This window comes from Urocitellus parryii, chromosome 7 (assembly GCF_045843805.1).
Source record: "Urocitellus parryii isolate mUroPar1 chromosome 7, mUroPar1.hap1, whole genome shotgun sequence".
NCBI lineage: Eukaryota > Metazoa > Chordata > Mammalia > Rodentia > Sciuridae > Urocitellus > Urocitellus parryii.
In genome coordinates, this window is record NC_135537.1 from 89927685 (window position 1) to 89940930 (window position 13246).

Below are 13246 nucleotides of genomic sequence, written 5' to 3' on the forward strand. Positions count from 1 at the left end.
ACTTTTTTCCTTTCCCTGTTGGCTTTCAATCTGACAGATGGCCAGAAACTCCTGAATATGTACCCATGTTTGGTTATTAAAATTTGAATAAACTTAACCTTACTGAGACTTTACTTCCTGAATAGAAGGTGTGGTTACTTCTGTGATGGCCAAACACAGGCTTTAAGCCACATTTGCACAGATTCATTTGCTGAACCTGCCCTTGCCCTGGTGCATATGTCCCTTTTGCACATATTAAATTTTGCACTAACCATTTCTTATGGTCTCCTTTGCTCTGGTCTGTGGGCTCTATGGGAAGCACTGTAACTTCTGAGTGCCAATACAAACAGCCCAGGAAAGGCATATATTAGGTGCCTGATGGGTGCTAGTCATAGTGTTCTTAGACGCTTGCGATGTGCAGGTTCTTCTGCAGGCCAGCACCTGAGCTCAGGGACAGGTGTTTCTCCATTAGAACCCCAAGTTCAACTTCCTGAACTAAGGCATCAGCTCACCCTCCTGAACTTTCTCGTAGGATTTATTGGACTTGTTTGAATTTGGTGCAAAGGAAAATGACGCTTCAAGCTCATTGTCTTCTTTGTTGAAGTAGATCCTAATATTAACAGCTGGTATTTTATTTTAAATGCAGAAAAAGTAATTTAAAGAAAGCTACAGTCAATGCAACTGTGTTTAATATTTCCTTCTATTATGTTCTTTCTCTAGGTGTAACTAAGCACGATATCCGTTTTCCTTTAATTTTCTTTTTTATATAATATTTGTTATTTAGAACATATACAGTGTTCAGATTTAACAGCATAATAGTGCAGTGGGTACCCATGAAGCCACCAGCCACCTGCAGTGTTATCACCAGTCCTTTCCTCCCCACCTCATCCTTCCTCCTCCCTCTCACTCCCTTTATTTGCTCAGAACAACTAAACTGTTTTCTCTTTTAAAATGTAGCTTTTTTGTTTTCTCTCCAATTCTACTCTATGATTGAGAGCTGATTTTAGACTATTTTCTAGAAATATTAAATCATTCAGTTTTTTCAAAAGTAATTAATTCAGCCTAACCCACTTTTCCTGGTATTTCTGACACCAAGTAGATAGAGCTCCCACATAGACACAGGGTGGACATCTTTCCCTGGGAGGAGAGGGTCCTTGTCAAGAAGCAGCTGAAATATTTTTAATTCCTTGGCATGATGGAGGTCCGGAAGAAGTATTCAGAGGTAGTTGTGTCAAGGGATCTGGCCCTAGAGGACCTAAACTAGACTGGGTTACCAGGAGTGAAGGAAGCAGCAGGTGGGATCCAAGGGAATCCATTCTATGAAAGAAGTTTGATCTTTATTCTATCTTGAACAAGCCTTTGGAAATTATCTTAGATTCCTCAGATTCCATTTAGATTTATTCTCTTTCCTCCCAAAACTGGGACAGTCAGAAGACTATCAGTACGAATTCAGGCAAGTGAAAGTTACTTTCCCTGGCTGACCCTCAGTCTTGCCACATTGAATAAACATTCCTTATTAGAATGGGGGACTTTAAGAAACTGAGATGATTTAAAATGAGAAAGAAGTTGCAAGCCTGCTTTTAGAGTTTATGCTCTTAAGTATATATCATTTTGAGGTTAAATTTATAGTTAGGAGGTTTCTTAGTCTATTTCATATTGTTATAACTGAATACCTGAGACTGCATGCTTTATAAGGAAAAGAGGCTTATTTGGTTCATGATTCTGGTAGCTGGAAAGTCCTCGCAGAATGATGCCTATGTCTGGTGAGGAACCTTTGGCTGTGTCACCACATGGTGGAGGGTACTACATGACAAGAGTGTGCATGACAAAACAATAGACATGTGCAGAAGAGACCAAACACACAGCCTGGCTTCCCTTCCTCCCTTTCCACTCTTTCTCTCCCTGCTTCTTTCTGTCCATCATCTTCCTTCTTCCTTTCCCCTTTTCTTTCTTTTTTATGTTACTAGGAATCAACCCCAGGCCTCAGACATACTAGGCCAGTGCTAAGCTACATCCCCACAATGGTGGCCTTGTTATGATAATTTGCTCTCTTGAGAACTAATCTAGTACCATAATCCCTAATCCAGTATCAGGGAAACAGCTCTTGATCCCTTTTCAGGTTGTGTCCCATGACCCAGTCACCTCCCTATCGACCCCACCTCTCAATACCGTTCCGTTACAGAATTAAACCTGGATGTGAGTTTTGGTGAGGATAGAATACATTCAAACTTTAGCAGGTGTTCACAGACCTAGATCGAGATTTCTTTTATTTTTTTTTTCAAACATGGGCCTCCATTCACTTTAAATGGAAGGGACGTATCTCTCTCATAGTAAGTATGATTAATTGGGAAAAAAAAAACATAAGTTCTGCACTTAACATCTGCATTGTATTTTTTAGCATATTCACAGAGATGTACATCCACCTCCACAATCAATTTTAGAACACTTTTGACACCCCAAAACATTATTATTTTTGGCATTTTTAGCCTATATGAATACTTGACCAGATGCTTTAAGGTAGTGAAGCACAACTACAGAACTCTGGGCTCCAGGCCCCCATTCCTCTGCAATTTCTTTTTTATTTAGAGGCCCATGTGATTCTTTATCTTAATAATAATGTCTTTTCTTTGTCTTTTCGTTAAAAAGCATTATATTTAGGCCAGAAATGTGAAAGCTTACTCTGAATCCTTGATGTCCCTTGGATAATATGTGCCCATCCGTGATGGCCAGGCTCTCCACTCATATCCTGATCAATGAGAGTAGCACAACATATCATTTTTCAAATGTGTTGTACTATATACTTGTTTTAAAGCATTCTAGAGCTTTAAAGTAAGCCTGAAAGGACTTAAAGGAGTTCACTGGCCACTTGAGGGCCATGATATAAAAACCATTCACAATTAATAGAATATAAGGTTCCAAATGATGGTTCTTCATGGCTCCAATATGGAAACACCATGTTCTGCAAATCTCCAAAAGGAACCAAAATTCTGTCAAAAGTTATGAGTAAATATGAGCAACTTCCTATCAATGCTAAGTTCCTATTAATGCTAAGTTGCCTGGGTATGAACTGTGCCCACCTCTGCCCAACACAGTATGCACCTGGCACTCAGCAAGAGTCGGTAATAATAAAAACAAAATATTGGAACAAAGCAACAAAATCTGTAAAGATCAAGACAACGTGGAATCCTGATTTAAAACAATCTGAATTCATAATGTACCAAACTTGTCAGCCTAATTTGATAAGTAGTTTTTTATTATCAAATGAATAGATGGAATTTAAGTAAGAGCTGTCAAACATTTGGATATAAAGCCAAATAATTGATAGTGCACACTGTTTTTATAGGTACAAGTGATTTTTAAGTTAATTTAGATAAAGAACACAATCATATGTACTATAAACAGACTGGAAGTACTTGTAAATCAAGATAATTAGTCTAAAAGCTAAATGAATCATTTGAAAAGGAAATGTCATAGAAGGCACCATAGGGATAAATGTTAGTTTTGGTCTTACTTCCATAATTGTTAATTAGGCAAATAGACTACTTCTGGAAAGAGCAGTAGAAAGCAAGCAATTTCCTGTGAACTTGTTGTGGACCAAATGTGTATGTGTCCCCTAAACTTATATGTTGAAATCCTAACCCCCAATATCAAGTAGGGTCTTTGGGAGGTGGAAACCTCAGGAAGGGAGTAGGGTGCTCCTAAGAAGAGACAGCACCTTGCACCTGTGTTCTGGGCTATGCACAGAAATGTACCTTCTCCCTCTCCCCCTCCCTCTCCCCCCTCCATTTTCTTCTCCTTTTCCCTCTCTCCCTTTCTCTTTCCCCGCCCCCTACCTTGCCAAGGAAGTAGCAAGAAAACAATTGTCTCTAAACCAGGAAGAGAACCTTCCAACCCCAGATGGTGCTTGGACCTGAAATGTGGTCTCCAGAACTGGATGAAATTCATGTTGTTTAGACAGCTTAGTCTATGGTATTTGTGTTAAAGCACCCTGAACTAAGGTAGAGACCCTGGGTTTAATGAGAGGCCTTATAAAAGAAGAGTTAATATCCCAGCCTGGTCTTAATAGAACTGCATTTGTTCTTGCTTTGCTGTTTATTGGCTTTTTGACCTTAGACAGATTAGTTAAGGGCTCTAAACTTCAATTTTCTTAGGGACATGGTGGGAATGGCAGTAGTGGTTGTCTTATAGGATTGTGCTATGCATTAATGAGATGATATATATAAAGTCTGTGGCACACAGCTCCCCACAAATGGCAACTATTGTTAGTAATATAATCACAGTAAACTCAAGTGGATATTTATTTTGATCCAGAAAGAGAAGCATTGTCCATAGAAGTTGAAAAAATATTCTGTGACAAAACTTGGTCAAGGTTAAAAGCCAACTGTAAGTCAGCTTGAAAAGTGCAGAACTCTGTGAAGAACATGTGGAAGAAACAGAGACCTACCACTGTTTGCCTGTCAAAATAGCTTCTGTGCCCAAAACCAATAGCAAACTTAATAACTTAGCCTAAAGGAAAGAAAACCAGAGATTGAGTTGATGATTGACTAGTACAGAAAATTTGCTTCCTGAAGAATAATAATCTGTTATCCTATGTCAGTAACATTAAAAAGGAGAATGGAGTTTAAATCTAGGGGAAGGCTTTAATGTAGAAGCAAACTTTTTGAATAAAAGTATGCTGTGCTGGGTTTTCTTATCCAGCTGTCCTTGTAGGATGATCTCTTTGAGTTTATGACAGATGTATGGGGGCTGGAGAATTTTTGTTTTATCATGAAATTATAAGAAGAGATCCTTTGTAGACTTGAACCCAGAAGGTCCATGGCAACATTTGTATTTCAGATATGGAGGTGAGGGAAGTAAACCTGGAGCAGGGGCCAGTTAGGATGAATAGTGTCACTAAACCAGAACCTCACTTTTTAGACCTCTTCTCTGAAGTCCCTTTGAAAGCTTATTATAATTCATCTTAGGTCATGGATTACCATCAAATTCATGTGTCAGTTGAACTGGGCCAGAAATTCTGTCTGTTTTGGCCAGAAAGCTACTGCCTGTGTATGCTTATGAACTCATTCCCTGTCATCTGCCCCACTGTGTGCTGAAGTGGGTGCCACCTCCATTTTGCAGATGAAGAGACTAAAGTGATTTGGCCTCAGTCATGTGTCAGGCCCACAGCATCACAGGCAAGGTCCAGACCTAGCTGCCTTGGCTGGTCCAGATCCAGTGAGCCACGTTTAGATTTAGACCATTTATTACTTACATGGACACCGGGAAGAAAAGCCAAGACGTGCACTCCCACACACAGGAGAAGGACAGCACTGAAACCAAAGAAGGGTGTATTTGCTTCTTAGGGCTGCTGTACCCAGGCACCATAGACAGCATGACTCAAATATCAGAAATGTATTGTCTCACAGTTCTGGAGATCAGATACCTGGATTCAAGGTGTTAGTAGGGTTGGTAACTCCTGCAAATCTCTCCCACACCTCTCCTTGTGATCTGTTGGTCACCTTGGCATTTCTTCACTTGTAGACACGTAACCCCAGTCTCCAGCTTCATGTTCCCATTGTCCCTGGCATCCTCCCTGTGTGCAGGTCTCTGTCCAAATTTCCCCTTCTGATATTGGATGAGGGCTCACCCCAGTTGCTTCATTTTGATTTGACTATCTCTCCCCCCTCTACCCCCCCATATATCTCCTTCAAATAAGGTCACATTATGAGGTATTAGGGACAGGTCTCCTTTTTTTGTGGGTACACAGTCTGGTCTCCAGCAGAACAAGTGATGACAACCCAAGTTGTGAAATACCCGTTGCACAGAGGTTTTATATTCCTCATCTCTGTTCAGAGGGGACAGAGGCAGGAAGCCGCAGACATCCTCAGACCCGAGAGAAGATGAGAAACTGCCTCATGATAGGGAAACAGGGAGGCAAGTAGAAGTTGGCCAGAACTGTTCTTCTTCCAACCTAGAACGTGAGAGGATCACAAGCATCCTGTCACTGTGGATGAGCTGTGGCTCAAGACTTCACCCGTGGCCTGTGAGGGTCTGTATAAGGTTGCCTGAACATCTTTGGCAGAGCCACCTAAGAGATCTATAGAGAACTACACAACATAGAGCGGGTGGGACAGAAGCCTGCCTCGCTCTAGCTCATGCTCTTCTGGCTCACCACCTCCCTCAACACACCCAATTCTTCTGTCACCATAGTGTTGACATTTGGTTGTTGTCTGGGGTCTCAGGTCAGTTTCCCCCAGAAAGCAGACCCAGTGGTGGTTAGCTGCTGGAAGCTTGTACCAGGTGCTCTCAGCATCCGTATCTGTGAGCAGGAGGGGCAGCTGGGAACTGTGCAGAGGAAGGAGCTGGACTGTGACGAAGGACAAAAGCCAAAGCTGACCCTCCTCTGCCAGCAGGTCTGGGAGTAGCATGGTCAAGCTCAGGAAGAGGTTTCCAAGTCTACCTATAAAAGGCAGACTTTTAAAACTTGTATTTAAGTAAATATGACTGCACTGCAAGGAGCTACCACAAGACAAATGACAATGCCTTTCTCGTCATAAGGCATATGCTCTACAATGTAGATGTATGCAAAGTATATGTACATATGTGATTTGTTAGAAAATATCAGTTTGCTGTTTTTAACTCTTAGTACAGTCTTTTCAACTGTCTGTATTTGAACTGCATGACACAGTTTTGAATATGGCTCATAGAGTACTTATTCTGATTCATTGAAACTGCTTTTACTAAGTTTGTGAATCCTAGAAATTCTATGCAAAAATCTGTATTTGTGAAAATATATGCTTCTCTGGAACAAGGATTTGAATTTTTCATCATATTCTCAGAGAGGTCTGTATCTTCCTCCCTCAGAGGTAAGAGCCATCGTGTGGAGTCAAGTGATGTCACTTTGTAGGCTGCACTTTGCCTTCTCCAAATACAAAAGAATAATAGATAAAAATCTAAAAACAGAAAATAAAAATGTCATAATCATGTTCCCTTCCTCCCTAAAGAAGGCATATCACTGTGAGCAAGAAACACAGACAAAGCGGAATGTGGACCGTGGGCTCAGGATGGTAACGGGAGGGGAGGACACCTGAGGATCACCAGGACTGAAGGAGCCCAGCGTCAGGTGTCAGAGCCAGAACCACTGCCTCTGTGACCTCTGTAGCTTATGAAGCTTCCATCCAAGGAAGAGAGCTAGACACACAGGCCTCCTTAGCAGAAGGAGACGAGCCACCCCAGCCTCACCCCCAGCAACCACTGGGCAAGCTCACAGTGACGTGCCTTCTTTAGGGAGGAATGGAGCAGGATTATGGCATTTTTATTTTCTCTTTTTAGATTCTCACCACTGTCACTTCCATTTATGGCTAAGGATTCAATGGAGGAGCCACAAGAACCTCTAGGCAAGGAAGAGTGAGAGAATATTCTCAGTTATCTCCCATCCAAAGGAGCCTACACACACCACCAGAGCACTGATCTTTGAGTGTCAGCCTTCCAGATCAACAGAGTCTGAATGCACTGCAGATTAAAGTAGAATAAAAAAAGATCTCAAAAACTACCCGATGTCCTCAAGGAGATCAATGGAAGAATAACTGTAAAAGAAACCAGCAGGAAATTCTGAGTAAGGGGCCAAAACAGGCAGAAATGAGGTGTAAGTAGATATGGAAAGAAAAAAAAACTATTGGAATCTCAGAAATGAGTAATAGATTCATTGAAATAAAAAAAAGAAAAAAATTAAGCAATTTATTGGTATTAATTGAGGGAGAATTAATAGATAAGAAACTATTATCGAAGACTCACCCAGAATATAGCAGGAACAAAAACAAAAACCTTTAAAGTATGTCAGTTAGCAGAAATGGAAGAGAGATTCAAAAGTTCCACAAATTTGTTGCTCTACATACAAAAAAAGAATGAAAAGAATGACTAGAATTTTTCAGAATTGGAATAAGACCTGAACCCTCTGATTGAAAGCACACTCTGTGTACTGAGCAGAATAAATAAAGAAAAATGCATACCCAGCCTCATCAGAGTCAAACTGCACAGCCTCAGGGGTAAAGATACAAGGCTTCCAAACTGCCAGGAAGAAAAGACAGATTACCAACAGAGGAATAGCACTGACTGACAGCAGATTTGTCATCATTACTAATAGGTACCAGGAAAATGTTTTCAAAGTGCTGAGGTGAAACAGCGACAAATCCACAATCGCGCACTGCCTAACTACTTAAGTGTGAGGGCTTTTAGACATGGGGATACTTAGAATGTCTGCCTCCCACAGATTTTCATTGAGGGGAAAAAAAAGCCATTGAAGAATATTCATCAGAAAGCAAAAGTGGAAAGCAAGTACTACAGTTTGGATCAGGAATGTCTCCCTAGGCCCAAGGGTTAAAGGCTTGGTCGCCAACCTGTGGCACAACTGGGAAGTGATAGGATCTTGAGGAAGAGGGACCTAGTGGGAGCAAGTTAGGTCACTGGGGGGTGTGCTCTTGAAGGGGATTTTGGGAACTCAGCCCCTTCTTGTTTCTTGCTTCCTGGCTACCATGAGGTGAACAGCCTCCTCCCCTCTGTGCTCCTGCCATGAGGTTTTGCCTCGCCACACGCCCAAAGGCAGACCAAGTGATCATGGGCTGAAACTCTGAAACAGTGAGCCAAAAAGAAAAACATTCCTCCTTTTAAGTTGACTATGTAGTGCAACAAATCTGCTAAATCTCCCATTCAAGAGGAGTCTGCACACACCACCCAGATTATATCAGGTTTTTTTTTTTTCCAGTAACAACAAGTTTAACACAGGAGGACAGAGTGTTGGGGCTAGAAAAGACTTAATAATTTACCCCTCTTGTAGCCGGCCACATTCTGTCCACTTCACTGGTGTGGGCAGAATGACAAGACTCCTACCCCAGAGACAGAGGACTGTGGTACCGCAGCACAGAAGCAGCAGTGGTTGCCTGTTTGCATTGGTTCTCCTAAGCCCTGATTTCCGGGCGGGGGGACACTGACTGCTGGTTGCTACTTTGTTAGCACAGATGAGAACCCTCTTGCTTAGGAATCTCCCACTGTTTTGTTTATTCACTACATTTGCTTATTTTCCTCCTAGTCAATTAAAGGAGTTGTTAGTAAACCCACCCAATATTTGATCCTGAGGAAAACATTATCATTCTGGTGAGGAAACAGCTCTGCTCTCTGCCCCTCCCCAGGGAGAGACTACCTGTGCCTTCCAAAGCTATTTGCTGTACAAGCTGTCACAAGTTGTATGGAAAGTCCATCTCCACGGACTTTGTCTGACAAAAAAAGAGGTGGAATGCAAGAAATAAATATACTATTAAAAATATTGGGCTTTTTTAACAAAGGTTTTCAAATATACAATTGAATTTTTTTCTTTCTTTTTTTTTCTTTCTTTTTTTTTTTTTTTTTAGAAAAGGGAATCTGTTTAAACTGTAGTTCAGGGGCCTACCTGTAGTGGTAGCTCCAAGGCCCTAGTTTTGATTACCAGCACCACTGAAGGAAAATTAATATGTCACTAAGTAATTGTGACATTTGTTGCATTGTGAAATACCAACAAATAATAATTAAAAAATTAAAAAAAACAACAACTGGGTTTGTTGGTATACACCTGAAATACCAGCTACTCGAGAGGCTGAGGCAAAAGGATCATAAGTTCAAAGCCAGCATCGGCAACTTAGGGAGAATTTATCTAAAATAAGATCTGGTGATGTAGCATAGATGTAGAACATTCCTGGGTTCAGTCCCCATTATCAAACAGACAAAGTCATTGGATTCTAAATGAAATTTAGCTTGTTTATGAAAACCACCAATAACTAAAGGATTAAAAACTGTGCTATAGATACACAATGGAGTTCTACTCAGCCATGAAGAAGCGAAATTATAGCATTTTTCTGGTAAATGGATGGAACTTAAGAACATCCTGCTAAGTGAAATAAGCCAGATTCAGAAAGGGTCAAATGTTGTCTATGGTAAGTGGGAGCTAGAACAAAATAAGGAAAAAGAAGTGTGTGGGAGTCCCATGCAATAGAAGAGAGATCAGTGGAGTAGAGAACGGGGATTGGTGGGGAGGAGAGAGACAGAGAACGGGAGCCATGGTGTAATGAAACTTACCAAATCATCCTGTGTACATACCTGAATATACCACAGGAGAAGAAAGGGAACGGAGAGGGGGAGGGAGGGAGAGGGGAGGGAAAGGGGAAGTACTGGGGACTGAATTGGAGCAAATTGTATTCTATACATGTATAGTTATATCAAAATGAGCCCCAATATTATATGTAAATATAAACATCTTTTAAAAAAACAGAAAACTTTGTATCAAAGTGACTGAAAAAGTATTTACCAAGCAAATGCTAACAAAAATAAAGGTAGTTAAGAAGTTCTAACTTTGGGCAAAAGGCAATAATAGAGATTAGTAAGTACATAAATACTGCTAGAAGGTAAAATGCACCAAAAAGACACAATAAGCTTTTATATTCCTAACAATATGGATTCAAAATAGGTGAAACAAAGCTGATAAAATTACTGGGAAAACTTATAAAGTTGATGAAAGTAGGAGATTTTATTATCTTTTATTAGAAACTGATAGGTCAAGAAGATCAAGCAAATAAATATCAGAAAGGACATAGAAGATCTGTGCCCCTGGTGTGGTTAGGGAAGGCTGAGTGAGCCAGTGCTGTGCTGTGCTCCTGTTGACGTCCCCCAGGGCAATAGGAACTGTGCCAGAGAACAGAGATCTAGAGGAGGAAAAAGAGGCATTGCACACCCCACCCACAAGGACTGTTATGTCCAGGAAAGATATCGAGTCAGTAAGAGGATGATAGAGAGAAATGTGCAGGAGGAGAATGGGGGCCATGTCAAGGGGCTTATGGGGTCTGGGAGGATCGGACATGAGGCCAGTGGCTAAAGGCCAGAAGTTGGGTAGGGAGGGCAGGAGATGAACTGACAGGAAGTCACTTAGTGTGTTCCAGAAACCTAGTCAGCCAGACTGGCCTGGGCCTGGAGAACCTTTGAAAGAGGTAGAAACGTTTAGGAATCAATTCCACAAACAGTATGAAGCCATTGGGTGGTTTTTAACATGGCCAGTCCTTTAAATCTCCCCCAAACCCCGCAGTGCTGGGGATGGAACCCAGGGCCTTATGCATGCTGGGCAAGTGCTCTACCTCTGAGCTGCACCCCAACCCCAGTGGTTAAACACCTGAAAGCCTAGATCTCAGTACCCATAGATCTGCTGGTGTTCTCTTATTTTAAAAAAAAAAAATATATGAATTTCTCTTACTTAAAAAAACAAGGGCCACTAGTAGCTATCCCATATCTGCTACCTACCAATTAGTGGAATGTATGCTTTCTTTCTAAAGCCAAAACTTAAGACTTGTTACCTTTCTTAGCTTGAAATAGTTTGCAATACAATAAAGTGTGGGTTTTTCTTTCTAATTCCATGATTCTTGAAACTGTATTTACAATAATGTATGTTATTTTTTAGTATCTTGGGGGGATGTTTTCTGGCTGACTTCCTTATTAACTGTTACCCATGGAATACTGACAGAAGTGCTTGGTTGGGGGACTTCTCCCATTTCCTTGTGACTTTGCCTCACATCAAGAGCTTGGAAAGTGTGCTACCTCAGCTTAGATTTTGGAGAGTAGATTTCATCAGTTAGTTTCCTACTGATCTCCCTAAATTTACATGTTCCTTAAGGGCCACAAGAGTGTTTTCAAAAGAAAAAACAACTTGCATAGCCACCCAACTTCCATCTCTTATGTGACCCATGGGTTATTTATCACAGCATCCTGATTTTATTTTAGGGAGAAAACATAGGATGTTTCTCGGGAGCTGAAGTATTTTGTCAAAGACAGGAAAATGGTAGCTGTATTATGCTGTTTGAAGTTTGTACTCTAAGCTGATTCATTGGTTTGACAACCTTATTGATATTTTAAGTTGAACAATCATTTATGTATATTTAGTTCTTTAGAGATTTTGCTATTTAAAAGTTTATACTTTTTCTGATCAGTGATTCACAGGAAGTGGGGAGAGGGGGTGTTACTGGTATCAGATTTGGCATAGATCAATTTGCAAATTTGTCCTTCTAGAAAATGTATAGCTTATTTCCTTAGAATATTCCTTTAGGAGTTCATAGTTATATAATGGAACATTTTGTCTTTTAGTCTATACTAACATGTAGTCTAGAACTTATATGTATATCTGAGGTTATGATGTGCCTAAGCATGTTCACAAGTGCAGGAATTTCTAAATGTATCTAATTTCAGTGTCTCTCCAATATAGTGATGAATACTGAGCTAATAAGAAACCATGGAAAAATGGAATAAAATGGGGGAAATGACTGTTTGTGTTTGTTATATCCATAGAGGCAAAATTTGAAAAACAACCCCATAGATGACTACTTTCTAACCCAGTCCCTTGTTTTAATAATTAGGAATAGCAACAAATAATGACATTACTAATTGAAATATCCATTTTGACAAGCCTTTACTTATTTCTCTATTAAGATGGCTTCCTGAAAGTATCATCAAAAGTTAATGAATTGCATGTTAATTAAATTTGAACTTTTCTCCTCCAGAATTCAAATGGGAAAATCTGAAATATGATATATTCAAATTGCTTTATACTAAATTGGACATTAATTGCAATATAAATATATGATAACATTACACATGAATGTGATAAGAATCTGTAGCATTCATAATAGAATTTGCTAATTTTGAATATTGATTTATCTTATCAGTTCATTTTGTTCCTGAAAATTCAAATGCTAAAATAACGTTTTACTAGCATTTCCTAATTAACTAAGTGAAACTTTCCATGAAAAATTTATTTTCATCCAACTAACAAGTCCATCTATCTTTTCTTCTCTTGTTTTGTTAGCCTCTCAGCAAATACCCTGCCGTGATAAATGACATCTCATTCTGGTTGCCCTCTGAAAATTACACAGAGAATGATTTCTATGACTTAGTCCGAACAATTGGAGGAGACCTGGTGGAAAAGGTTGATCTTATAGACAAGTTTGAACATCCAAAGTAAGTGGAAAGCTTTCTGCTTTTATACTTTCCTGTCTGCGTGTGACAAATGACATGTGGAAACATACAATAGAATTTCACCAGACCCCAAAGCGCCTGAGACAGAATGTCTTCTGCATTCATGGTGATCATACAGCTTAGGAGAAAGCTCTTTTATATCAGTCCTCTCTGGAAATCTTTCGAAAATGCATTTTTATTCTTTCCTGACTTAGTAAAGAAAGTATATAAAACAGAATGTCTTGCAGTTTTTGGTCTTGTTTTTAGA

General features: G+C 40.0%; 1 protein-coding gene across 1 annotated transcript in view; it reads left to right on the top strand.

Annotated features, from left to right (window-relative positions):
• LOC144256030 (phenylalanine--tRNA ligase, mitochondrial-like) overlaps positions 1–12985 on the top strand; it is a 49131-nt gene extending 36146 nt beyond the window's left edge. Inside the window, exon 3 of the mRNA XM_077801202.1 lies at positions 12830–12985. Coding sequence (XP_077657328.1) covers positions 12830–12985 — 156 coding nt within the window. The remainder of the gene's footprint in view (positions 1–12829) is intronic.
• Positions 12986–13246: the final 261 nt, after the last annotated feature.